The sequence below is a fragment of the Prionailurus viverrinus genome, chromosome B4 (genome assembly GCF_022837055.1).
Source record: "Prionailurus viverrinus isolate Anna chromosome B4, UM_Priviv_1.0, whole genome shotgun sequence".
NCBI classification, from domain to species: Eukaryota; Metazoa; Chordata; class Mammalia; order Carnivora; family Felidae; genus Prionailurus; species Prionailurus viverrinus.
In genome coordinates this window covers 20,650,189-20,672,693 of record NC_062567.1, presented here as the reverse complement: position 1 = coordinate 20,672,693, position 22,505 = coordinate 20,650,189, and the positions used below count along the sequence as shown (strand labels likewise).

Below are 22,505 nucleotides of genomic sequence, written 5' to 3'. Positions count from 1 at the left end.
ACTCAAGAAGAAGTAGAGTATCTCAAAAGATCCATAATAAGCAAAGATATTGAATCAATTATTAAAAACTTTCCAAAACAAAAAAAACCAATCAGGACCAGATGGCTTCACCAGTGAATTCTACCAAACATTTAAAGAATTGACACCCATTATCTTCAAACTCTTCTAAAAGTAGAAGAGGGATAAACACATTCTGTATTATTTTATGAGCCCAGCATTATTTTGACTCCAAAGCCAGATAAAGACATCACAAAAAGACAATTACAGACCAATATCCCTTTTGAATATACATGCAAAATTCCTAAGCAAAATACTAGCAAATCAAATTCAAAAGCATGTTAAAAGAATTATATCCCATGACCAAGTAGGAGTTATCCTGGGAATGCAAGGTGGTTTAACACACAAAAATTAATCAATATAATATACCATATTAATAGAATTAATAGAATGAAAAATCCCACATGATCATCTTAATTTGTGCAGGGAAAAGCATTTGACAAAAATCTAACACTCCTTCATGATATAACTATAGAAGTTAAATTCTTCAACTTGATCCATATTGGGCTTCTATGAAAAACTCACAGCTGATATATTCCATGGTGAAAGAGTTAAATCTTTCCCCCTAATATCACAATCAAGGCAAAAAAGTTGTTCTCACCACTTCTACACATCACTGTACCAAAAGTTCTAGCCATGGAAATTAGTTGAGAAAAAGAAATAAAAGGCATTCATATTGGAACAGGAGAAGGACACCTATAAGTAGATGACATGATCTTATATATAAAAAACCCTAAAGAATACACACACGTGCACACACACACACACACTATTTGAACTAAAAACCTAATTTAGTAAGTTGCAAAATACAAGTTCAACATACAAAAAAAGGTTTATTTCTGTATACTAGCAATCCCAAAATGAAACTGAGGAAACAATTCCATTTACTATAGCATCAAAATGAGTAAAATACTTAGGGGTAAATTTAACCAAGGAGGTAAAAGATATGTGTGCTGAAATCTATAAAACATTACTGAAAGAAATTAAAGAAGACCTAAAGAAACGGAAAGACAATCAGTGTTCATGGATCAGAAGACTGAATATGGCAATACTTCCTAAATTGATCCATAGATTCAAGTCAATCTAGAGATTGTAATGCATTCCCTACTAAGATTCCAATTAATTTATTTTCAGAAATGGACAAACCGATACCAAAATTCATATGAAATTGCAAAGCACTTCAAATAGCCAAACGATCTAGGAAAAAAACCAAAGTGGTCTTGGACGATTCATACTTTCTGATTGGAAATGTTGCTATAAAGCCACAGCAAGCAAAACAGTATGGCACTAGCATACGGATAGATATGAGTAAATTAAAGTATGAGCGATTAAAGGTAAATTTTATTCAATAGAATAAAATTGATTATCCAGAAATAAACCTTTACATCCATGGTCAACTGTTTTTGACAATGGTGTCAAGAGCATTCAATAAAAATAGTTGTTTTTTTTTTTTTAACAAATGGTGCTGGGACCAGTGGATATCCACATGTAAAAGAATAAATTTAGACCTCTACTTTACATATTATACAAAAATTAATTCCAAAGGTATAAAACCCAAATATGAGAGCTAACACTATGAAATGCTTAGGAGAAAACAGAGCTAAAATTTTTGATCTGGGATCAGGCAATGGTTTCTTAAATATGATATCAAAAGCACATGTAACAAAAGAAAAAATAAACTGAACTTCACAAAAACAAAATAATTGTATATCAAGGCACACTATCACGGAAGTGAAAAAGAAAACCCCCAGAATTGAAAAAGAAATATTTTCAAATAATTTTTCTAATAAGGGTCCATATCCAGAATATATAAAGAACTCAGAATGCAACAACAAAAAGGCAAACAACCTAATTAAAAATAGGCAAAGGACTTGACATATTCAAAGAGATATAAATGACCAATAAACACACGAAAATAATCTCGACATTGTTAATCACTGAAGAAATGTATATCAACAGCACAGTGAAATATCACTTCACACAGACTAGGACAGTTATAATAAAACTAAATGGATAATAACTGCTGAAGATGTGGAGAGGCTGGAAGCCTCATACATCTCTGCTGGAAACAGAAAATGATACAGCCCTGAGGAGAACAATTTGGTGGAAAATGCTAGACATAGATTTACTACATGACCCAATAATTCCACTTCTAGTTCTTATATACCTATGAGAATTGAAACATAGATTCACACACAAAAAAACCTGTATGTAAGTGTTCATGGTAACATTATTCATAATAGTCAGGAGTGGAAACAACTCGTCCATCAAATGATGAATGAATAAACCAAGTGTCGCACATACATACAATGGAATATTACTCGTTAATAAGAAGGCATGAAGTACTGATACTTATTACAACTTATCACATATTACATATTACAAACATATCAGAAACCACCTGATCCGAAATCAAGAGGCCGACATTTAACTGACTAAGCCACCGAGGCGCCCCTAGTCTTTCGTTTTTTTTACCATACATTTATAGATAAAAAATAGTACTAGGCCATAGGGGACCACAAAAAGATGACAAAATTCTTTGCAAATATGAAGTTACTCTTTTGTATGTGTGATTACTTATAAAAACAAGAAACTAAAATTCTCAATAACTAGTTGCATGTTAATATATTTAACCTATTTTAGGTTTCTCATAAAAAAGATGCTAAACAATATAAATACAAAAAATTAAACATATAAAAACTCTAAAATTACCATTGCATTCACCTTCACCTTAACCCACAGTAAAATACACAAAACATATTAGCTAGCAAGTAGAAGATGCAACCACAAAAGAAATTCGGATTTGCTATGTGAGTATGTAATGACTCTTCAGGAGTCTGACTGGTAGTATTTTTAACTTTTTAGATGGTATTAATTACCCTTAGAATAGAAGAACTTTCAGTTATTGTCAGTGAAACTTTTGGAAATTATTTATAAAGTATTCCTGTGATTGCTCTTTGGTTCTCATACTGTCTAGCTATTTACACTTTGTTTCACCACTAGATTTTAAACTCTGACTTAAACTTCTTTGCAGGTCCCAGAGTACCTACTACATTGCCTTGCCTATTACAGATCATAAGTGTTATACAATATCACAGACTCGGCTGTTTTTACATGCAAATTGATTCCTTCATTAAAACTATAATATATGGTCCAAGTTAAACAATAGAAAACTATAAACAAACAGAAAAAAATGAATGCCTAAACTAAAGTAGCACTAGCTGTACAGAAACACTTAGCATTTTGATGAATTTTATTCTCTAGTATTTTTTCTATATGTAAACGTGTTTTATGATATTAGGATCACAATATATAATTTATGTGGTTCTTTTGAGCATTTTTTGTCATACAACATTCTATATTTGTAAATAGCATGACATATGATGGCACATAATCTTTTAAGCACATCATTATTTTTTTTCATTCTAAACTACAATCCAATGAACATTTTTTTTCTCACTCCTTCAAAGCCCCCAAAAGTCTAAGAATGGAAAATAGAAATCTAGTGCATTAACTTCTATACATATCAGTTGTTACTATCTATATTGGGGAACATTGTTTCATCTCTTTTATCATGTTTAGAATGGATTGAAAACTAATTGAAAAGGGAACTTACAAGAAAGGTGGTATACAAGGTCAAACAGATTTTTTAAAGATATAAAGTTTCATATTTTTATACTGGAACAGATGCCAACTTAGGAAAAATTTCCTAGTGACTAGAGAACATAGGAAAAATTTTATCTATGTAAACCTGGCTATAATATGAAAAAAAATCATAAGCCTTCCGCATATGTACTATTTTCTTTTTAAAATGTTTTTAATGTTTACTTATTTGAGAGAGAGAGAGAGAGAGAGAGAGAGAGAGGAGAGAGAGAAAGGGACAAAGTGTGAGTGGGAGAAAGGCAGAGAGAGAAGAAGACACAGAACCTGAAGCAGGGTCCAGGCTCTGAGCTGTCATCATGGAGCCTGACATGATGTGGGGCTTGAACTCATGAACCATGATATCATGACTTGAGCCAAAGTCAGATGCTTAACTGACTGAGCCACCCAGGCACCCCAAGCAAATGTACTATTGTTGGCAACATTAGAAGTATATGTGATTATAGCCTTCAAAGCCCCCTTTTTCATGAGCTTGACCTATTTTTTTAAGTGCCCCTCATAACATTCTTTGCTTATAGACTAGGACCTGCTGTATTCTTGGGTTAGTTTCTCTCTACTGTGTTCTACCTACCCAGCGCCTGACAAACCTTTCTCTTTCAGGTCACCTTCCTAGGCTGCCTGACTGAATACTGTATTTTCTGGCTGACACCTAGAGTGTAATCTATGTTTATGCATATGTTTGTCCTACCTATACACCAATATTTTAAGAACATTATGAATAATTTTTGCAGATCAATTTTTGTATACACTTTTCTTTAGATTTCAAAAAAATAACTCACTTTTTAAAAAGCTCTTGATACATATTACCAAATATTTTCAGTGGATTGTACCATTTATGCTCTCTTCTTCAGAGTATCAGGGTATCTTACTCCCTAGATATTTAATATTATGAACAATTATAATTAAAAAAAACCCTTTCTCCTGAAATAAATGAAATACTGATCCATAATTCCCCATTGTTTTATTCAAATTTTTTTTCATTCAGTTTTATAATTTGTTGCAATTCTTATAAATTGAGATGAGACTGTGAGGTAATTTTTTTTTAGACAAAGAGCTAATTTTCAAAATTATTTGTTGAATTGGCCATTCTCATTCTGTTGTTTTGGAAAGCTTTCTCTAAAAGTTTTGTAGTGCTTTCATATCAACCCTTAAGATTATTCCTAGGTATTTCAGGTTGACATTTAAAATTGTGAAGAGGACATTTCCATAATTATCTTCTCCAATTTAAAGGTAAATAGAAAGCTATTCTTTCTTATACAAACCTATACATCTTGCTTAAATTTTCTTGATTGAACTTTCATGAATATATGAATAATTCCTTTTCAGAGATATAACTCATATACCATAAAATTCTTCATCTTATGGTAAATTTATGAGACATGGTAAATATGGTAAATTTGACTTTTATGAAATTTATAAAATTCAGTTGTTTTAGTGTATTCATAAAATGTGCATCATAACCCCTATCTAATTTCAGAACAATTTCATCACCCCAAAACGAAACCTCATACCCTATTTTTACTCCTCATTCTTCTTTTTCCCCTAGACCCTGGCAATCACTAATCTACTTTACGTCTGTACAAATTTGTCTATTATGAAATATTCTGAATATTTCATGTAAATGACATCATAGACTATGTAGCATTAATGAATACACTTCATTACTTTTTCCACTGAATAATATTTCATTGTACAGATAAACCATGGATTGTTTATCCATTCATCAGCTGATAAACCCTTGGGTTCTTTCTAATCTTTGACTTTCATGAATAATCTTATTATGAAAATTTGTTGTATATATTTTTTTCTGTTTGGACATGTATTTTCAATTCTCATGGATATACACCTAAGAATGGAACTGTTGGGTGATATGGTAACTTTGTGTTTAATATTTTGAGGAACAAAATTGTTTCAGAACTTGGCTGTACCATTTTACAATCCCACCAGCAATGTATGAGGTTTTCAATTTCTGCACATCCTCACCAACACTGTTATTTTAAGACTTTTCGACGATTAAAAAAAAAAAGACTTTTTGATTACAGCCATCTTTGTGGGTTTGAAGTGCAATCTCATTGTGGTTTGAATGTGATATCTCAAATGACTAGTGAAAATTTAAGCATCTTTTCATGTAGGTATAGGCCATTTGTATATCTTCTTTGGAAAATTGTCTATTCTATTCAATTCAATTCCCATGTTTAAAGTTGTATTGTTTGTCCCTTAGTCGTTGAGTTGTATTACTTCTTTACATATACTGAATATCAGACCCTTATCAGATTTGCAAATATTTTTTCCTATTCCGTGGGTTTTCTTTTCACTTTTTTTGGTGTGCAGGTTTTTTTTTTTTTAATTTTAGAGTGAGAGACACAGACAGAGAGAGCGCATTCAGCACAGAGATGGATGCGGGGCTTTATCCCACGACCCTGGGATCATGATATTAGCCGAAATCAAGAGTTGGATGCTCAAACAACTGAACTTCCAGTTCTTTCCTTAAAGTTAAATTTATTTACACGGAACAAAATACACAAATCAGTGCACAAAACAATGACTTTTGATGAATGCAACAGCTTATATAACTCACACTTCCATCACTTCAGGAACAACTTGCTTATCCATTTTTCTGTTGCTGGACATTGGGTTGGTTCAAGTTTGGGGCTATTATAAAAAAAAAATCCCAAGCAGGCTCTGCACTGCCAGGGCAGAGCCACATAGGGCTTAAAACCATGAACTGTAAGATTCTGACCTGGGCCAAAACCAAGAATCAGATGCTCAACTGACTGAGCCACTCAGGCACACTTGTTATTGAGTTCTATGAGTTTTTAAATATATTTTGGATTATTAAACCCTTTATCAGGTATATGAATTGCAAACATTTTCTCACATTCAGTAGGCTGCCTTTTCATTTTGTTGATGGTTTCCTTTGCTGAGCAGAAGCTCTTTATTTTGATGTAGTCCCACTTGTTTATTTTTGCTTTATAAAAGCTTTTGTGTTTGGAATCAGATTCAAAATTCATCGCTAAGACTGATATCAGGGATCTTACTGCCTATGTTTTCTTCCAGGAGTTTCATGGTTTCAGGTCTTACATTAAAATCTTTAATCCATTTTGAGTTAACTTTTGTGTATAGTGTAAGATAGTGGGCCAGTTTCATTCTTATGCATGTGGCTGTCCAGTTTTCCCAGCACCGTTTATTGAAGATACTATCCTTTTCCCATTCTTGCTTCCTTTGTTGTAAATTAATTCACCATATGTCAACGGGTTGATTTCTGAATGGTCTTCTGTTCCACCTCTGTGTGTTTCGATTGCCATAACTTTGTAATATCTTTTGAAATTAGGGAGCATGATGCCTCCAGCTTCGTTCTTTCCAATTGTTCGTGTCTGCAATTTCTTTCATCAATGTGTTATGGTTTTCAGTGTACAGGTCTCTTGGTTAAATTTATCCCTAGGTATTTTATTCTTCTTGATGCAATTTTAAATGGAACTATTTCTTAATTTCTCTTTATGATAGTTTGTTATTAGTGTGTAGAAACACAACACATTTTTGTATATTTATTTTATATCCTACAACTTTACTGAATTCATTTATTAGTTCTAATAGATTTTTGGTGGTGTCTTCAGGATTTTCTATATATATCATGTCATCTGCAAGTTGTGACAATTTTACTTCTTCTTTTCCAGTTTTGATGCCTTTTATTTCTTTTCCTTGCCTAATTGTTCTAGCTATGACTTCCAATACTATGTTGAATAAAAGTGGTAAAAGTGGGCATCCTTGTCTTGTTCCTGATCTTAGAAAAAAAATTTTCAGCTTTTCACAACTGAGTACAATGTTAACTGTGGTTTTGTGATCATATATGGCCTTTAGTATGTTTAGGTACATTCCCTCTATATCTACTTTGTTGAGAGTTTTTATGATCAATGGATGTTGAATTTGTCAAATACTACTCTGCACCTATTGAGTTGATAAGATTTTTACCTTCATTCTTTCACTTTTTTTATTGAAGCATAGTTGATACACAATGTTACATTACTTTTAGGTGTATAATATAGTAATTTGACAAGTTCATACATTATGCTATGATCCCTGCAAGTGTAGCTACCATCTGTCACCATATAATGCTATTATAATATCATTGATATATATATTCCCTGTACCTTCTATTCCTGTGACTTATTCTTTGCATAACTGGAAGCCTGTATCTCCCACTACCCTTTACCCATTTTGCCTATCCTTGCACCCCTGTTATTTTGTTACTTTCTTGATAGTATCCTTTGATGCACGAATGTTTTTCATTTTGATAAAGTCCAGCTTATCTACTTCTTTTCTTTTTTTGCTTGTGCTTTAGGTTTCTCTCCAAGACTATGAATATTTGTGTTTCCTCATAAGAGTTTTATAGCTTTAGCTCTTACATTTAGGTCTTTTATCCATTTGGAATTAATTTTTGTAAATGGTGTAGAGTAGAGGTCCAACCTCATTCTTTGGCCTGGAGAAACCTGGCATTGATCTGTGTGCCTCTTCCTCTTGCTGTAGCTTTGAAGTAAGTTTTAAAATCAGGAAGTGTGAGTCTTTCAACTTTCTTCTTCTTTTTTAAGATTGTTTTGGCTATTCTAGTTCCTTTGCATTTCCATATGAATTTTAGAACCAGCTTGTCAATTTCCACAAAAAAGTTAGCTGGGATTTTAATAGGAATTAGGCTGATTCAATTTAGGAAAGATAGAAATCTGAAAATACTGAACTTGCGAAACCATGAACAAGGGATGTCTTTCCATTTATTTAGGTCTTCTTTAATTCTACAGTGTTTTGTAGTCTTCAGGGCACCTTTCTAGCAGTTCTATTGTTAAACTTATTCCTACATATTTTATGGTTATGCTATTGTAAATGAAAATTTCCCCTTAATTTCAGTTTTAGTCTGTGGCTAGTGTGTAAAATACAACTGATTTTTGCAAGTCTGTCTTGTACACTGCAACATTGCTAAACCTGTTTATTAATTTTAATAGTTTTTGGTGGATTCCTTAGGATTTTCTCTACAGAATATCATGTTATTTGGAAACAGTTTTACTTCTTTCTCCGATCTAGATATCTTTTATTTATTTTTGGAGATTAACTGCTCAGGTGAGAACTTCTAGGACAATGTTGGCTAGAAGTAGCAAGAGCAAACATTCTCGTCTTGTTCCTAATCTTAGGAACAAGGGGAAAAGATTTTAGGGGTAAAGACTGCAGTTCTTCATCATTAAGCATGATGTCAGCTGTGGGTTTTTCATAGATAACTTTATCAGGATGAGGAAGTTCCCTTCCATTCCAAGGATGTAGAGTGTTTTATCATGAGAGTGTGTTGGAGTTTTGTCAAATGCTTTGTCTGCATTTGTTGGGATGATCACGTGTTTTTGTCCTTTATTATGTTAATGTACCCTATGACATTGATTGATTTTTGTATGGTCTAAATCCCACCGGGTCGTGGGATCCTCGTGGGAACCTCTATGATCCTTTTTAGAGGTTGCTGGATTCTGTCTGAATTGAGATTTTTATGTCTATATTCATAAGAGATATCAGTCTGTAATTTCGTTTTCCTGTGATATGTTTATTTATTTTTGGTATCAGGGTAACATTGGCCTCTTACAATGAATAGGAAGTGTTGCCTTATCTATTTTTCAGAATGGTTTGCAAAGAATTAGTGTTAATTATTCTCTATATCATTGATATAACTCATCAGTGAAGCCTTCCAGTACTGTTATGTGGGGGATGGGGGGGCAGGAGGGGAAGATTTTTGATTAGTAATTTCAATGTCTTTACTTGTTTCAGATTTGTTTAGATTTTCTATTTCTTCTTGAGTCAGTTTTGGTACTTTGCATTATCTAGGAATTTCTAGAATAGTTGTGCTTCTAGTGTTAAATTCCTTGTTAGCTCAAATCCAGTCTTTTGGACTGGACACATGTGAATTCTGTGTGATGGACATTAGGATAACCAGAGGCCAAGCAAGCCAATGACATGTTAGAAAGTATTATACAGGTAATACTATCTAAAATCACAAGCTTAACAGTAGTCATGTTTAAAGGAAAGTAGTCTAAATACACAAATTAAAAGATGGAGGTTGTCAGATTAGACTTAAAGATGCAAGTCTCCACCGTAAGCTTTCTGCAAGAAATGCACATTAAATGTAAAACAAAGGTTTGGGGCGCCTGGGTGGCTCAGTTGGTTGAGAGACCAACTTTGGCTCAGGTCATGATCTCATGGTTTGTGAGTTCGAGCCTTGCATCGGGCTCTGTGCTGACCGCTCAGAGCCTGGAGCCTGCTTCTGATTCTGTGTCTCCCTCTCTCTCTGCCCTTTCCCTGCTCATGCTCTGTCTCTCTCTGTCTCAGAAATAAATAAACATTAAAAAATCATTTTTAAAAATAAATATAAAACAAAATGTTTAAAGTTAAAATAATGGGGAAAAAAGATATAACATGCTAACACTGATCAAAAGAAATAAAAAGTGGTTATATTAATATCAGACAAAGTAAATTTTATAGCAAAGAATATTACCAGGGACAATGAAGCTCATTTCATAGTGGAGTCAATCCTTTATCATTATGGATAGGACATGAATCCATGTCCTATGAATAGGACCGAACAACTCCAAATGTTTATGTATCTAAGAATAGAACTTCAAAATATCTGAAGTAAAAAAGAACTGTGAGGAAAAACAGGCAAATATGAAATTTCCAACTATTCTCTCAATAGAACAAGTAGAAAGAAAATTAATAAGGATATAAAAGATGAACAAAATTATTAAACAACCACAAAACCACAGAAGACACATTCTTCCAAGTGCCCGTGGAACATTTACCAAGATAGATTATATTCTGGGCCATAAAATTGAGTCTCAATAAATTTAAGAGGATTCAGGTCATACAAGGAATGTGTGCTGACCAGAACAGAATTAAATTAGAAATCAAAAACAAAAATTTATGGAAAATCTCTCAAATATTTGCAAACTAAATAACCAATAACCTGTGGGTCAAAGAATAATTCAAAGTAGAAATTATTTTGAGCTGAATGAAAACGTAAACACAACTCAGATATTTGGGAGTGGACACTTGTAAATGCTGGGGGAGGGGCAGCAGAGTAAGCAGAGGCCAGGTGAGTAGATGGCGCATCAGGAAGGACATAGGTGTGTCCACGTAATAACGCCAGCCGAGCCCCTGCCTCTGGGCCCAGATAACGGCAGGCAGATGGCAGCAAACAGCTTGCAGAAGCAGACTGTCTCACTGTGGCCTTTATTATTTATTTATTTTTTAAGAAATTAAAAAAAAAAATTAAAAAAATTTTTTTTAAATGTTTATTTATTTTTGAGACAGAGAGAGACACAGCATGAGCAGGGAAGGGGCAGAGAGAGAGGGAGACACAGAATGTGAAGCAGGCTCCAGGCTCTGTGCTGTCAGCACAGAGCAGGACACGGGGCCTGAACCACGAACTGTGAGATCATGACCTGAGCCAAAGTCGGATGCTTAACTGACTGAGCCACCCAGGCGCCCCAAGAAATTTAAAATTTTTTTAATGTTTAGTTAATATATTTATTACAGCACATTGTTAGTCAAAAGTGTGGAAGCTTCATGAATTTGCATGTCACCCTTGCACAGGGGCCGTGCTAATCTTCTCTGCATCCTTCCAATTTTAGTGCATGTGCTGCTGCTGTGAGCACTCACTGTGGCCTTTAAAGCCTGGCTGCCCTTCTTTTTGCTACATGAATGCATTAATCTCATTTCCTACTTATTCTCTCACATCTACTTCACATGAGGAAGAGAAATATTTCCACTTGAGGGCATACAGTCTCTAACAAAGAACATTAGGATAAAGTATTTATCAACTATAGTCCAAGAAGTACTAATTCTGAATTACCAGATGGGCTCTTATTTGGCATTTTAATGTTAAGGAACACACACAGAGAATTGCACACACACATATACAAGGTGACACCATACAATCCAGGCAATAAAAAACATCCTATGTTTCCAATGTGGCACATAGCCCCTAAACTATATACTGTAATTCAAACCTATTTCCAGAAATCTTGACATAAAATGCTCCTGCTGTGATTAGAAATTAGAGCCCCCATATATATATATATATATACACACACACACATACACACACATATATATATATTCTCAAAAACAAAAAAAGGAGTTTAATATTAAAAAGCTTTGAATGTAGATATTATACAATAAAGGGTATTTAAAAATCATGCATCACAAAAAATCAAGTAGAACATCTGAAGTCAGACAAAATAAGTAACGCTTTAAATCTCTTTAGTTTTCTGAGAAATGTTCCCATTTTATTCATGTCTAATATTTAATATGTTCTGAAAAGTAGAAAACTTAAAAAATAAATTTTGTTTTTATTTCTAATTATACTGAAAAGGTGCTCATTGATGTTAAAGGTTCTGTATGAATACAGACCTCTAGTTAATAAAAGACATCTTTTATCAATATGCTTACATATCCCAAGTCTTTTATTTCCTAAGTAGATTAAATTGAACATATTAATTCATAAATGAAGCTATTCAAGCCAGCAACCCTTAATTAGCTTCTGAAAGTGACAAGAATACACCAACATAATTAACAATATTTAGGGCCATTCAGCTGGGCCAAACCTTTGGGTCCTGTAGGAAGCCAGACAGGGCAGCGTGAAGTCATTAGAAGGGGCAGGATGGGGAGGAAGGAGCAGAGGGAATTGTCCTATCCTCCAGCTGGAGACTTTATGATCAAAGAGTAACTCCTTGGAGCTTAGGGGACTCTATTTTCATGGTTTCTGCGGAGCCATTCATAAGGACTAGCTGTATACAAAGTCCCACAGGACTCAGTCTCATACAGCTGTGGACGGATTACAAGTACGCCAAGAAAGGGGAGATGAGTATAGGAAGGACAAGTGAGAGGACACAATTTGCTTATTTCTCAGGTTTTCAAGGCCTCACTTTTTCTAGGTCCTTCCAAGCATATGAGTGATCAGAATGACAGAAATGCAGGGCTTGCAAAGCTAAGGTATGTAACCACTCACTTTCTGAAAGTTAATTAGAATCGGGATAGCACGCAAATAGTTCTGGGCATTAGTGTGAGTCTTTATGGTGCATTCCATGCCAATGTTTCTTGAATTAATGAAATTATGAGGTAAATTTATATTGTTAAGAGCCAAATGTCTTTTGATCTTTCCTGTTTCATTGCAAATAATTTAAAATGGTAAAAATATCTCTAGGGAAACTGTTTAAATCTTAATCTCACAAAGCCTAAGTTGGCACTCAATGAACTAAGAAACAGGTAAAGAGAAAGTCAAATTATTTACAAATCTAATTTTCTTTCCAAACCTCTTAAAATGCCAGTATTAGACATAGTTCTGAAACATGAATTTGAAACTTTTATTTTCTAAATTATCATCCTAAGCATGTCATTTTTCTATAGAGCACCTAGTTATTTTCCAGTAAACGCAAAGTGTGGGTATAGGAGGTAAAGGCTCGGGTATTTGGTAGTCTGCCTCTGAAGCTAAGTAACTTTCTTTGAATTTGGAACTTACTTAGTTTTCTATTAACAAAGAGTCTCTGTTTAATCAAACTTTAGCCAGGCTCTTCTGAACCTTCTGCTCGACTAGCCCCAATCTTTGGACTTCCCTTGTCTTTTTGTTTGTTTTTCCTAAAATTAAGTTTCAATTATTCCAATAAAAGGATATAATTGCTTCAATTACTAATTCAATTTTGTGTAATGACTATATTCTCTATAATTTATAAATGCCTAAATTTCAATTTGCAACAAATTCCTGAGATAGTAGGTTTCAAAATACATAGAAGCTCAAGGTGTGTTGTTGTTTTAATCCACACAGTAAAAGAGAAAAAAGCAGAAGTAAATTCTCTTTGGATTTCCCTTATCTTTACACTACCCAATTGTAGCAAGATTCTTACTAGGTCAGTTTTGGGAGAATCTCCCACCCTTGATATCTGAGACCACCTTGGCTTGCCTTTGTCAAGATTCCTATCAAATTGGTTTAGCAAGAAATTCTCCTTTGCCTCTGATGCTTTCTCTTAGTTTTCCATCCACTTCTCCTTAACTGTTAATCTCCACTTTTCCTTGTTATCTTCAGAGTTGAGCCCAATCTCTCTCCCCTGCTGTAAAACTCCATTGTCATTGACCCCTGAATGAAGTCTGTCTCACCATTCTTTAATGAGTATCAGAATAATTTTTTTCTTTAACAATGTCCAAATATAACTCTAACAGGAAAAGAGACCTTCCTCAGAAGCTTATGAGTCCCTTTTCTCTGAGACAATATGGTTCTCAAGAAATGTTACTATGAGTAATTCTCCATGTGAAGGTATTCTAAATCCAGAGTAGGCAGCCAGAAAAGATGATAAATCACAGTGAACTCAGCAGAAAGGAGGACCTGAAATCGTCATCATTATCATGATCCATATGGCAAACTCTTCCCATTTCCTAGTCAAAATGCAATGTCCGTGGTTACATGCTCAAAGGATGTTTAATTGAGACATTATTTTGGTTGAGGTAGGCAACTGGCTAAAACCATTTTGAAACTATTTCATATTCAAACCCCTATGGACCATGATTTGGGACCTTCAACATCATTCATCTGTGAGCCGGAGTTAACTGCAAGAGTTTTAGAGTAATCTTGTGTATGCCCAGAGGCATTTGCTCAGCCACCTAAGAACAAAAGTTGTTATTTTTTGGCTTTCATAAATGAGGTCTAACCAACACCTTGCTCAATGGTCTGTTAAGGCAGATGGTTCTGCAGCTAATAGACAGTCTAATTTGCCTAAGTTCCTATCTCAAATTGCCTGCCAGCCAGTGGTTATCATAAGTTAAGCTAAAGAAGGAAACCTTCATCTTATTACAAGCTCTTAGCTTCTTTATATAGTCCCACACTTGCTTTTCTTTCTTTTGCTCTTGCAAAAATTTAACATACCTTACTGTATTTTATGTATCCTTATAAAGAATACATAAAATAAAGAAATATAAATATCATCCAGTCACTTTTCAAAATTTACTAGGAAACAACCAAAAATAAAATGAAATGAAATAAAATAAAATAAAATAAAATAAAATAAAATAAAACCCTTCTCACAAAGTGTAAATATTTGGTGCTAATGAGCACAGCAGAGAAAACTGCTATGTATTGTGTTGTATCTAGAGCAAGGAATACTGAATAATGTATGAAGTGAAAATCCCTCATCCAGACCCAGAAGAAGGCTTTTTCACAGCTTGCTTAAATATTCATTTTAAATATAGTACAACAAAGTCTTTTGTTTTTTCCTTGATTAGCCTTGGAAAAAGGAACACAGCAATTTGTTTCCAGAAACCATATTATAGGGAATAGGAAAATGTTCCTTTAGCATTAAGTTTCTTAATCTCTTTCCACCTCCTTTCCTTTAAAACATTTCCTCATTTTGCCTCCTGAAATTATACTTGGCTTTTCTGCACCTAGAGATACTGCCTTCCCAATTTTCTTAAACCAACTTAACTTAGCAAGTAATCTGTGAACACACACATCCATGGAGGTGCTAGATGTTCTTTTAGATCTGTCTTACATCATTCATGTCCCAAGTCAAACATATGTATGGTTCCTGAAGGAAACTCCTTTTTATCAATGAAACTCCTTCATTTTTTCCTACTCCAGCACTATTTTCCCTTTTGATCCATATTAAGCAAGCTAAAACCTGATCATTCTTCCTTCTTTCTTTCTCCAAAAAGGAACAAATAGTTTCAGGTTCAAATAAATTGCACTGCCTGAAGGTGGGGCAGTGGGACTGGTTTGCCCTAGGGTGTAGGTAACAAAGGGACTGATTTGCCTATAGATAATTTAAGGCAATAATAAGGACAACTAAAAGTTGGTCTGCTTTTTATCTCCATCATGTGTTAGTGATCCTTTGGTTTGGCATTGTAGTCTTTGACTGCGTGAGTCTCAACTGTGGGGAGACACCACTAAATTAAAAAGTAGAAGATTTGGTAAAAGTACATGGAACTTTTAAGTCCCCATCCCAGGCTAACAGTATCATCTCTGTGACAAAGTGAGAGAGATCTTGTTCCTTTTTCACATTTGCTTCAAGTTTTCTGAGATACTGAAATTCTGTAAACACTACAATCAATCAATGAGAAACCAGGAGATGGAGAAAGAAATGTTCTATTACTAAGCCTTGGGGGAAGTGACTGAAATAAAACAAAAACTCAGGTCTTTTTTGCCTGTCCTATTCTCAAGCGACTATAACACTCATCTTATATGTCTGTACTGATAATTTCCTTAGACTTTCCTGCCTAAAGAGTTGGGTTTACCTTTAAAAAAATCTTGAAATGAAAAATGAAGTTTCTGTGAAAGTGATATACGGCATTCACTATGCTGTCTTGATTCCTCAATCTACCTTGGGTCAGGTTCTCTAAAGCCTAGTTCTGTGACTTTCTATCCTTCCAATGAATTTCCTTTTTGCTTAATTTAGCCATAGTAACCCCTCCCCCTTGATATATTTACATATATTCCAATCATATTTAATCTTTACAACAACTTTACAAGTGAAGTGAGATAACTGATTTTCAGATGTTAAAATAATTTATTTTTGGTTTTGTAAATAGTTAATGGCAGGATTAAAATTCAAATTTGGATTTGTTAGGATTTATGTCTTTCCTCTTTATCATGTTACTACAAAATCTTAGAAGTCATTTCTTCAGGGCCACATGTTGCTTGAACCTAAAAGATACCAACCAAAGACACCCCTAGCTGCTCCATTCACTATAACCCATTCATTCACTTAACAAATATCTAAATATATAAATATGGGCAAGATGAACAACTAAGGATGGAGAATACAAAGCTGGTTCAGCCGTCACTTTCATTGGGTTGTTCACATTCTTCTTGGATACTAACTGTTCAGTTTTATAGACTTAAACAATACTGGAATCAGTTCAATTTAAACAATATGGAAAAAAACAGAATATAATATGAAGCCATATGTTTCAGACAGGATAAGAATAACTCAGCTCATTAAGTTAGAAACAGTTTCTATTCAATTTAGACTTCAGTGGGGGTAACTCTTCACTACAATGACTTCTAGAAATACATAGAAAGATAGAGCTTTAATTCCACTCTTTAAACAAAAGAATGATGAACTAATCTAGTTTCTCAAATTCCAACCATTTGCAGACCCCACTCAAGATTTCTGCCTAGGTCTGCGTACAAGCTATACATTCTTTAAATCATTTTCTATTTATTGCTTTAAAACATTTTAAAGGAAACTTTATATTGCTACTTTCAATGAAGAACCAATAATCCAGAAACAGAAAGTAAGTACAGAAGTGCAATGAGAGAGTTAATAGGTTATATCCAGACAGCACTGCAGTGCACAGCTCTGAGCCCAAAGCTTGATCTATTCTTTGTTGCAAAGGAGGATTAGAAACTGTTTGGCAGGTGTCAGAGACCTACTGGTTCCACACAAATTTTTCTCTTGGATATAATCAGAAGGATGGAAAGAGAACCTAAATGGAAGTAATTTTCTCATTACATGATTCAGTGCTATTTAATACTATATTTGCATCCCACCAAACAGCCTCTTACAGACCAGAGTTATATGTTCTAGATACTTGGGGACATACAGTGAGTCAGGGGCCTATGAATGAATGCATTATGTGTGGAGAGAACTGTTGGAAGCAGCTTTCAAGGCTGCATCTGACATTTTTATTCATTCAATCATCGACTAATGTGTATTAAACACCTCCAATGTATCAGCCATTGTGCGAAGAGGTGGGGATTCAATGGTAAGACCCTAACTTCAAAAAGAAAGTAAATTAGGTAAAAATGAAGAAGATAATTAAATAAACAAACTGTATTACATAATAAAGAACCCAAGAGATGCCAAGTGTTAGACTCACAGGGAGAAAGATAATTTTTAAATCTCAAGAGATCATCCTTTCTCTCAGGATTTCTAGAAGGCTTATTGTCTGTTATAAGCAATAACAATGATTACTCATTTTCTTTGGTGAACACCAGCTGAAAACAGCTATCATATAAGGAATGAAAACTGGAAGACACTTGGAGACTACGAGAACACAATAGCAAAGCGTGCTGTGGTGTGGAAAGAATAAAGCGAATGTCAGAAAGAACAGTAGAGATTTGTCCAATGCTTTCCATTTATAGGAAATAGAAGCCTATGCTTTCCTAGAGTTAGAGGCTGAACTGAGATTTAAGCTGGATTTCCTAAAACCCAGACCAATGTGCTGTGTACTATAGGACATATATAAAAGAAAGGAATCTTGAGAGTTAGGGATATTTACATTTATTCCGAAAAGACAATCTGGAGCATTCCCAGTAAATAAGTAAAAATGAAACAAGACAAACAAACAAAACAGAAAAAAAAGCAACAACCAGAAAAAGAAATGGAGCTTCTTGTGTAATAGACAAAACAATGATCACATTTTAAGATTGAAAGGGGAACATTTAAAGATAAATATAACACATATTATAGCTCTAAGATAAGCTGCTTTCTGAGCCATATTAAAATACTTTTATTGAGAAACACGATCAAATTAACATGGAAATATGAATGGCTTCCTATGGTTATAAAAATGACTTTAAAGCTAATCAGCATAAAGGTTTTCCTCTACAGGGCTGCAGATTTATCGTGCAGGAGAAATTACGATCTCTCTCTGATGGTCTTTGGCACCACTGCATTGAGAGAGCTTTCAAAGAGGAGGCATGGGAAACCCTTTTGTGCACAGATAATATATCATATTGCCTATTTCTTCTTCCTATTTATCATATACATTAAGAAAATTAGGTGGTTTTGAAACTAAGTATAAAAGAATTCATACTATTATCTAATTTACAAGGTTGATAATCACTAGAGCACGCTGGTTAAGGAGGAAAGTCAAGAACACCACTTTTTTTTGAAATTCACCAATAGAATATCAGCCGATCACCCTGGGGCATGTGATTGATGAACGAAGAACAGTAGTTTATGTCAAGTAAGCATATTGCTGAGTTCTACTATGTAAGGATTCTTTGGTAGCTCGGGACCTGGACTATTATTTCAGCGGTACTGTCTTTGTCTTCCTTCCCATTCTTAGCTAGTAAATACTGTCTTGCATTCATTCTAAACTATTTTTTATTCAGAATTCAAATTTTCATACCTAATAGCATATTTTATTAAAGCATGTTGTTCAAATTCAGTTGTATTAAAGATTCTCCTAGAGATTCTTAATAATATTGCCTTGAAAATGAAAAATATATATCATCTTGCTATCTCAATTCTTGAAATTAAACCATTTATGTGGCTGACCCAGCTTGCAATGACATGCCAAGACACTTTGATCCTCTCCTGGGAATGAAAACTTAGGAAATATAATGTACCTGTGAAGCTTGAGAGTGACAGTTCCATAAACAGTAGCAAAACCGAGAAGACGGACCCATCTTAGGAGAATACAGCGAAATGTGCTTGGCTCAAAGTACAAAATAACAACCTGTGGGATGAGAAGAGAAAGAAAGAGACCTTCAGGATCAACTGATGACCCATAGACTAAAATCAGTATTTCATAATCTGATGTTTAACACATATGAATTTTAACATAAGCACACATCTTTTTGAACAAAACTTTATATTGTTTTGATCATTCATTGTCCATATCAAAGGACTGTAGAGTCTCCCTATTGTTTTCCAATCAAACCTAAGTTCCTTAACTTTTAACTTTCAGGAGTTTCTATCAATTGTCTCTAAGCCTGTGGTACATTCAAACCTAATGCTCTTTATTTCCCCAGAGGGCCAGCCAGGCTGGCCTCCATAATGATACTTTGCTGGAGCCTTGCTGATTCCCACCTCCACACTTCTGGCAGTACCTTTCCCCAGTCTGAACTAACCCTGAGAGGATTAGCCTGTACTGTACTCCCCAATCAATCTCCCACTCTGTAGTACTTTCTCCACTTAGTACTTGGCTCAAATGCTTCACTAACTCCTCTCTTCTCACTCCAGAGTTTTCATCGAGTAAATATTAATGAAGCATTTACCAGGAGCCAGACACTCTACTAGAAGCTGTAGACACAAAGGCTAATAAGAAAAAGAGAGACCTGGAGGTGAGGAGTTGTATTAACATAGCACAGGTGCTGTATGAGCATCTGTGCAGGTTCAGTGGGATACAAAGAACACGTGGCCACTTCCAGGGGGTGGTCAAAAGGCATGTGCAAGGCACTGTATGTGCTACCTTTCATACACTAGTGGTATTTTGGTTTTGAAGAAGCCCTCATAGAATAGGAATTGGTTTGGCCCCACTTAAGCAATCCAAAGAATAAATGCTGTTGAGAAAAATGTAGACTTTGATGTTAGAGCAGCTGGCCTGAACTGATTTTGCCGAAAACAAGGTCATCATAACAGAAAAACTCCTCAAATACTCACCCCTAAAACCCTGAGTGTTATTTTACATTTTTCTATCCTAAAGATGTAAATATTGGGAAACATAAAGCATGGCTGGGGGACATGGGGTGGGTGCTGACATCTTCTCACTGATATCTTACAAATGAAGCCCCACTCTCCAGCAGGGCCAAGAATGGCATTACCTATAACTCTCTGCTGGTATTTCCCAAGTAGTTCTACCATATGAAGATATTAAACTAAGTACTTCCAATACCATTAGAATTACATTCTCAAGGAGTGGGAAAAAGGCTGGTATTATGAAGAAATCAAAGGAAGGTAAAAATAGGTGTGGCCCTGAGATAATGTTGCTTTGTGTATATGTGGTATTTGCCTTTAATATTCTAATTTACTAGGTCTACGCTGAGGATAGAGATAAAGATGTTATTTTCAAATTCAATATACCAGGAAAGTATTTGGAGTCATCCAAAAATTGATACATAAAAAACAGTTCTTTTATGGATTATTTTCACAAAACAAGTTAAAATTCTGTAAATGCATATTCTAAGTTTTATTTAGCTCACATATTTTAGAAATAGTTCCTTTACACAAGGGTCTGATAGTAATTATAAGTTCTGCAAAAGAGGCTGTATTGTTTAGTCAGGAATCTGAGCCTTAGGAAGAAGTGAAAATTTAGGAGGAAAAAAAACAAATAGAGAAAACTTGATAGAAGATTAAGGGATTAGGGGATCACATGTGTTCCTTCTAATGGCACAGAGAAATGACACATTAGAAACTAGAGAGAGAGAGAGAGGGAGACCTAAAGTCTAGAATATACAAAAGCTCAAATGTTTCCACTAGAAATGGTTCTAAAGATTATTCTAGCACAGTAGATTCTTGGAAGCTGAAAAATCCTGTGACTTATTGCAAAGTTTTCCATTGCACACCAAGTAATGGATAAGGGAATGAATAAGCAAAGGTGACCAATGTAATATAAAAGTTTGCATATCTTTTTATTTTGAAGGAAAAAATTGCTCTTGAATTATTCAGGAACTACTGTTCTAGCTTCCAACTTTTATTTCACAGATGAAGAATTAGAGGAAGAATTAATGAGAGATTGAGTTGGTCAGAAATAAATGAAAGAATAATAGTCAATTTTTTCAATATCTACAGATGAGGTATAAGCTTAAAAATCATAGAAAGTGAAATTCTGTTGAACTTAATAAAATATATTGTTAGAAATGGTTCAGCAATAGTGAAGTAGAACTCCTAATTTTGTAGTAGAGAAACACAGGTTCTGAATCCAGTCTCCCTGGGTTCCAATCCTGGTTCTCTTCCTTACTAGTCGTGTGGCCTCAACAAATTACTTAACATTGCCTTGCTATGCCTCAGTTTTCCCATCTTTAAAATGAACACAACACTAATACTTCTAGGTGGTACTGTTTTGAAGTTTGAATGTGATAAACATAGTGCCTGCTACATTGAGCATTCAATAAAGTTTGGCTATTACCATTAGGAGAGTTGATTTATGCATGCTTTGTTCTAAAAGTGACCATTCTCACTGCAGTATAATTATATCTTATCGCAGTGAATTCTTTTCTGATTGTTCCACCCACTCTCTCTGAATTCCCCTTATCACATTTTGACTGTATACTTTTTTACAGTATCTTATACTGTAGTTAACTGTATGGGGGGAGGTCTCCCTGAATCAATGTAAAATCAGAAAAGGCATGCTTTTCCATATATTCCATGTGTTTCACACACAGAAAATTTAAATATGTTAAATGTTTGGTCAATGATTATTTTAGTCAATTTAACAAAGAAAATATTATATACAAAATAAAGTATTTGAAAATTCCAATTACAATTCACTAATCATTTGATTCTAACTCACAATTCACTATTTATTTACTCTGTGTGAGGCAGTAAGTGATTTAGAAGTCATAAGGAAAAATCCAATGTGCATTAGGTTATCAGGTTATAGTTTAGAAGAGTGGATGTTACGTGTAAATGATAAAAATAATGGCATGATAATACCAAATGTTTACACAGCACTATTGCTAGACATGAAATTAAGCATTTTTACAGTATTTACTTATTTAATCCCCACAATACCTTACATAGTAGGAACGTTATTTTACAGAGGAGGAATGACACATAGAGAATTTAAGAGATGCGCTCAATGTCACAAACCAGGAAACGTCAGAGCTAGGATCTGAATCCAGGCAGTTGAGTTCCAGGGCTCACATCTTGCCTCTCTAAGTAGTTCTACCACATGGGGGAGGTGACAAATGCTAGCATACTGTGAATCGAATCATATTGAGGACTCAGAGAAAAGGGAAATTACTCTCAGTGGAAACAAGTGAAGTTATCCTGAGTAACAACCTGAGGGGGAGAGGGTTTAAGTATGTAAGTGAATAGGAAAGGGGGAGG

At 34.5% G+C, this 22,505-nt stretch overlaps 1 protein-coding gene and 1 non-coding gene across 2 annotated transcripts in view; both read right to left on the bottom strand.

The window, feature by feature from the left end:
- GPR158 (G protein-coupled receptor 158) overlaps positions 1-22,505 on the bottom strand; it is a 420,554-nt gene that overhangs the window by 40,877 nt on the left and 357,172 nt on the right. The window contains exon 6 of the mRNA XM_047864839.1: positions 19,082-19,191. Coding sequence (XP_047720795.1) covers positions 19,082-19,191 — 110 coding nt within the window. The remainder of the gene's footprint in view (positions 1-19,081; positions 19,192-22,505) is intronic.
- LOC125171383 (U6 spliceosomal RNA) lies at positions 11,287-11,393 on the bottom strand. Its single transcript, XR_007154300.1, has one exon. It is a non-coding gene; the product is annotated as a U6 spliceosomal RNA (small nuclear RNA).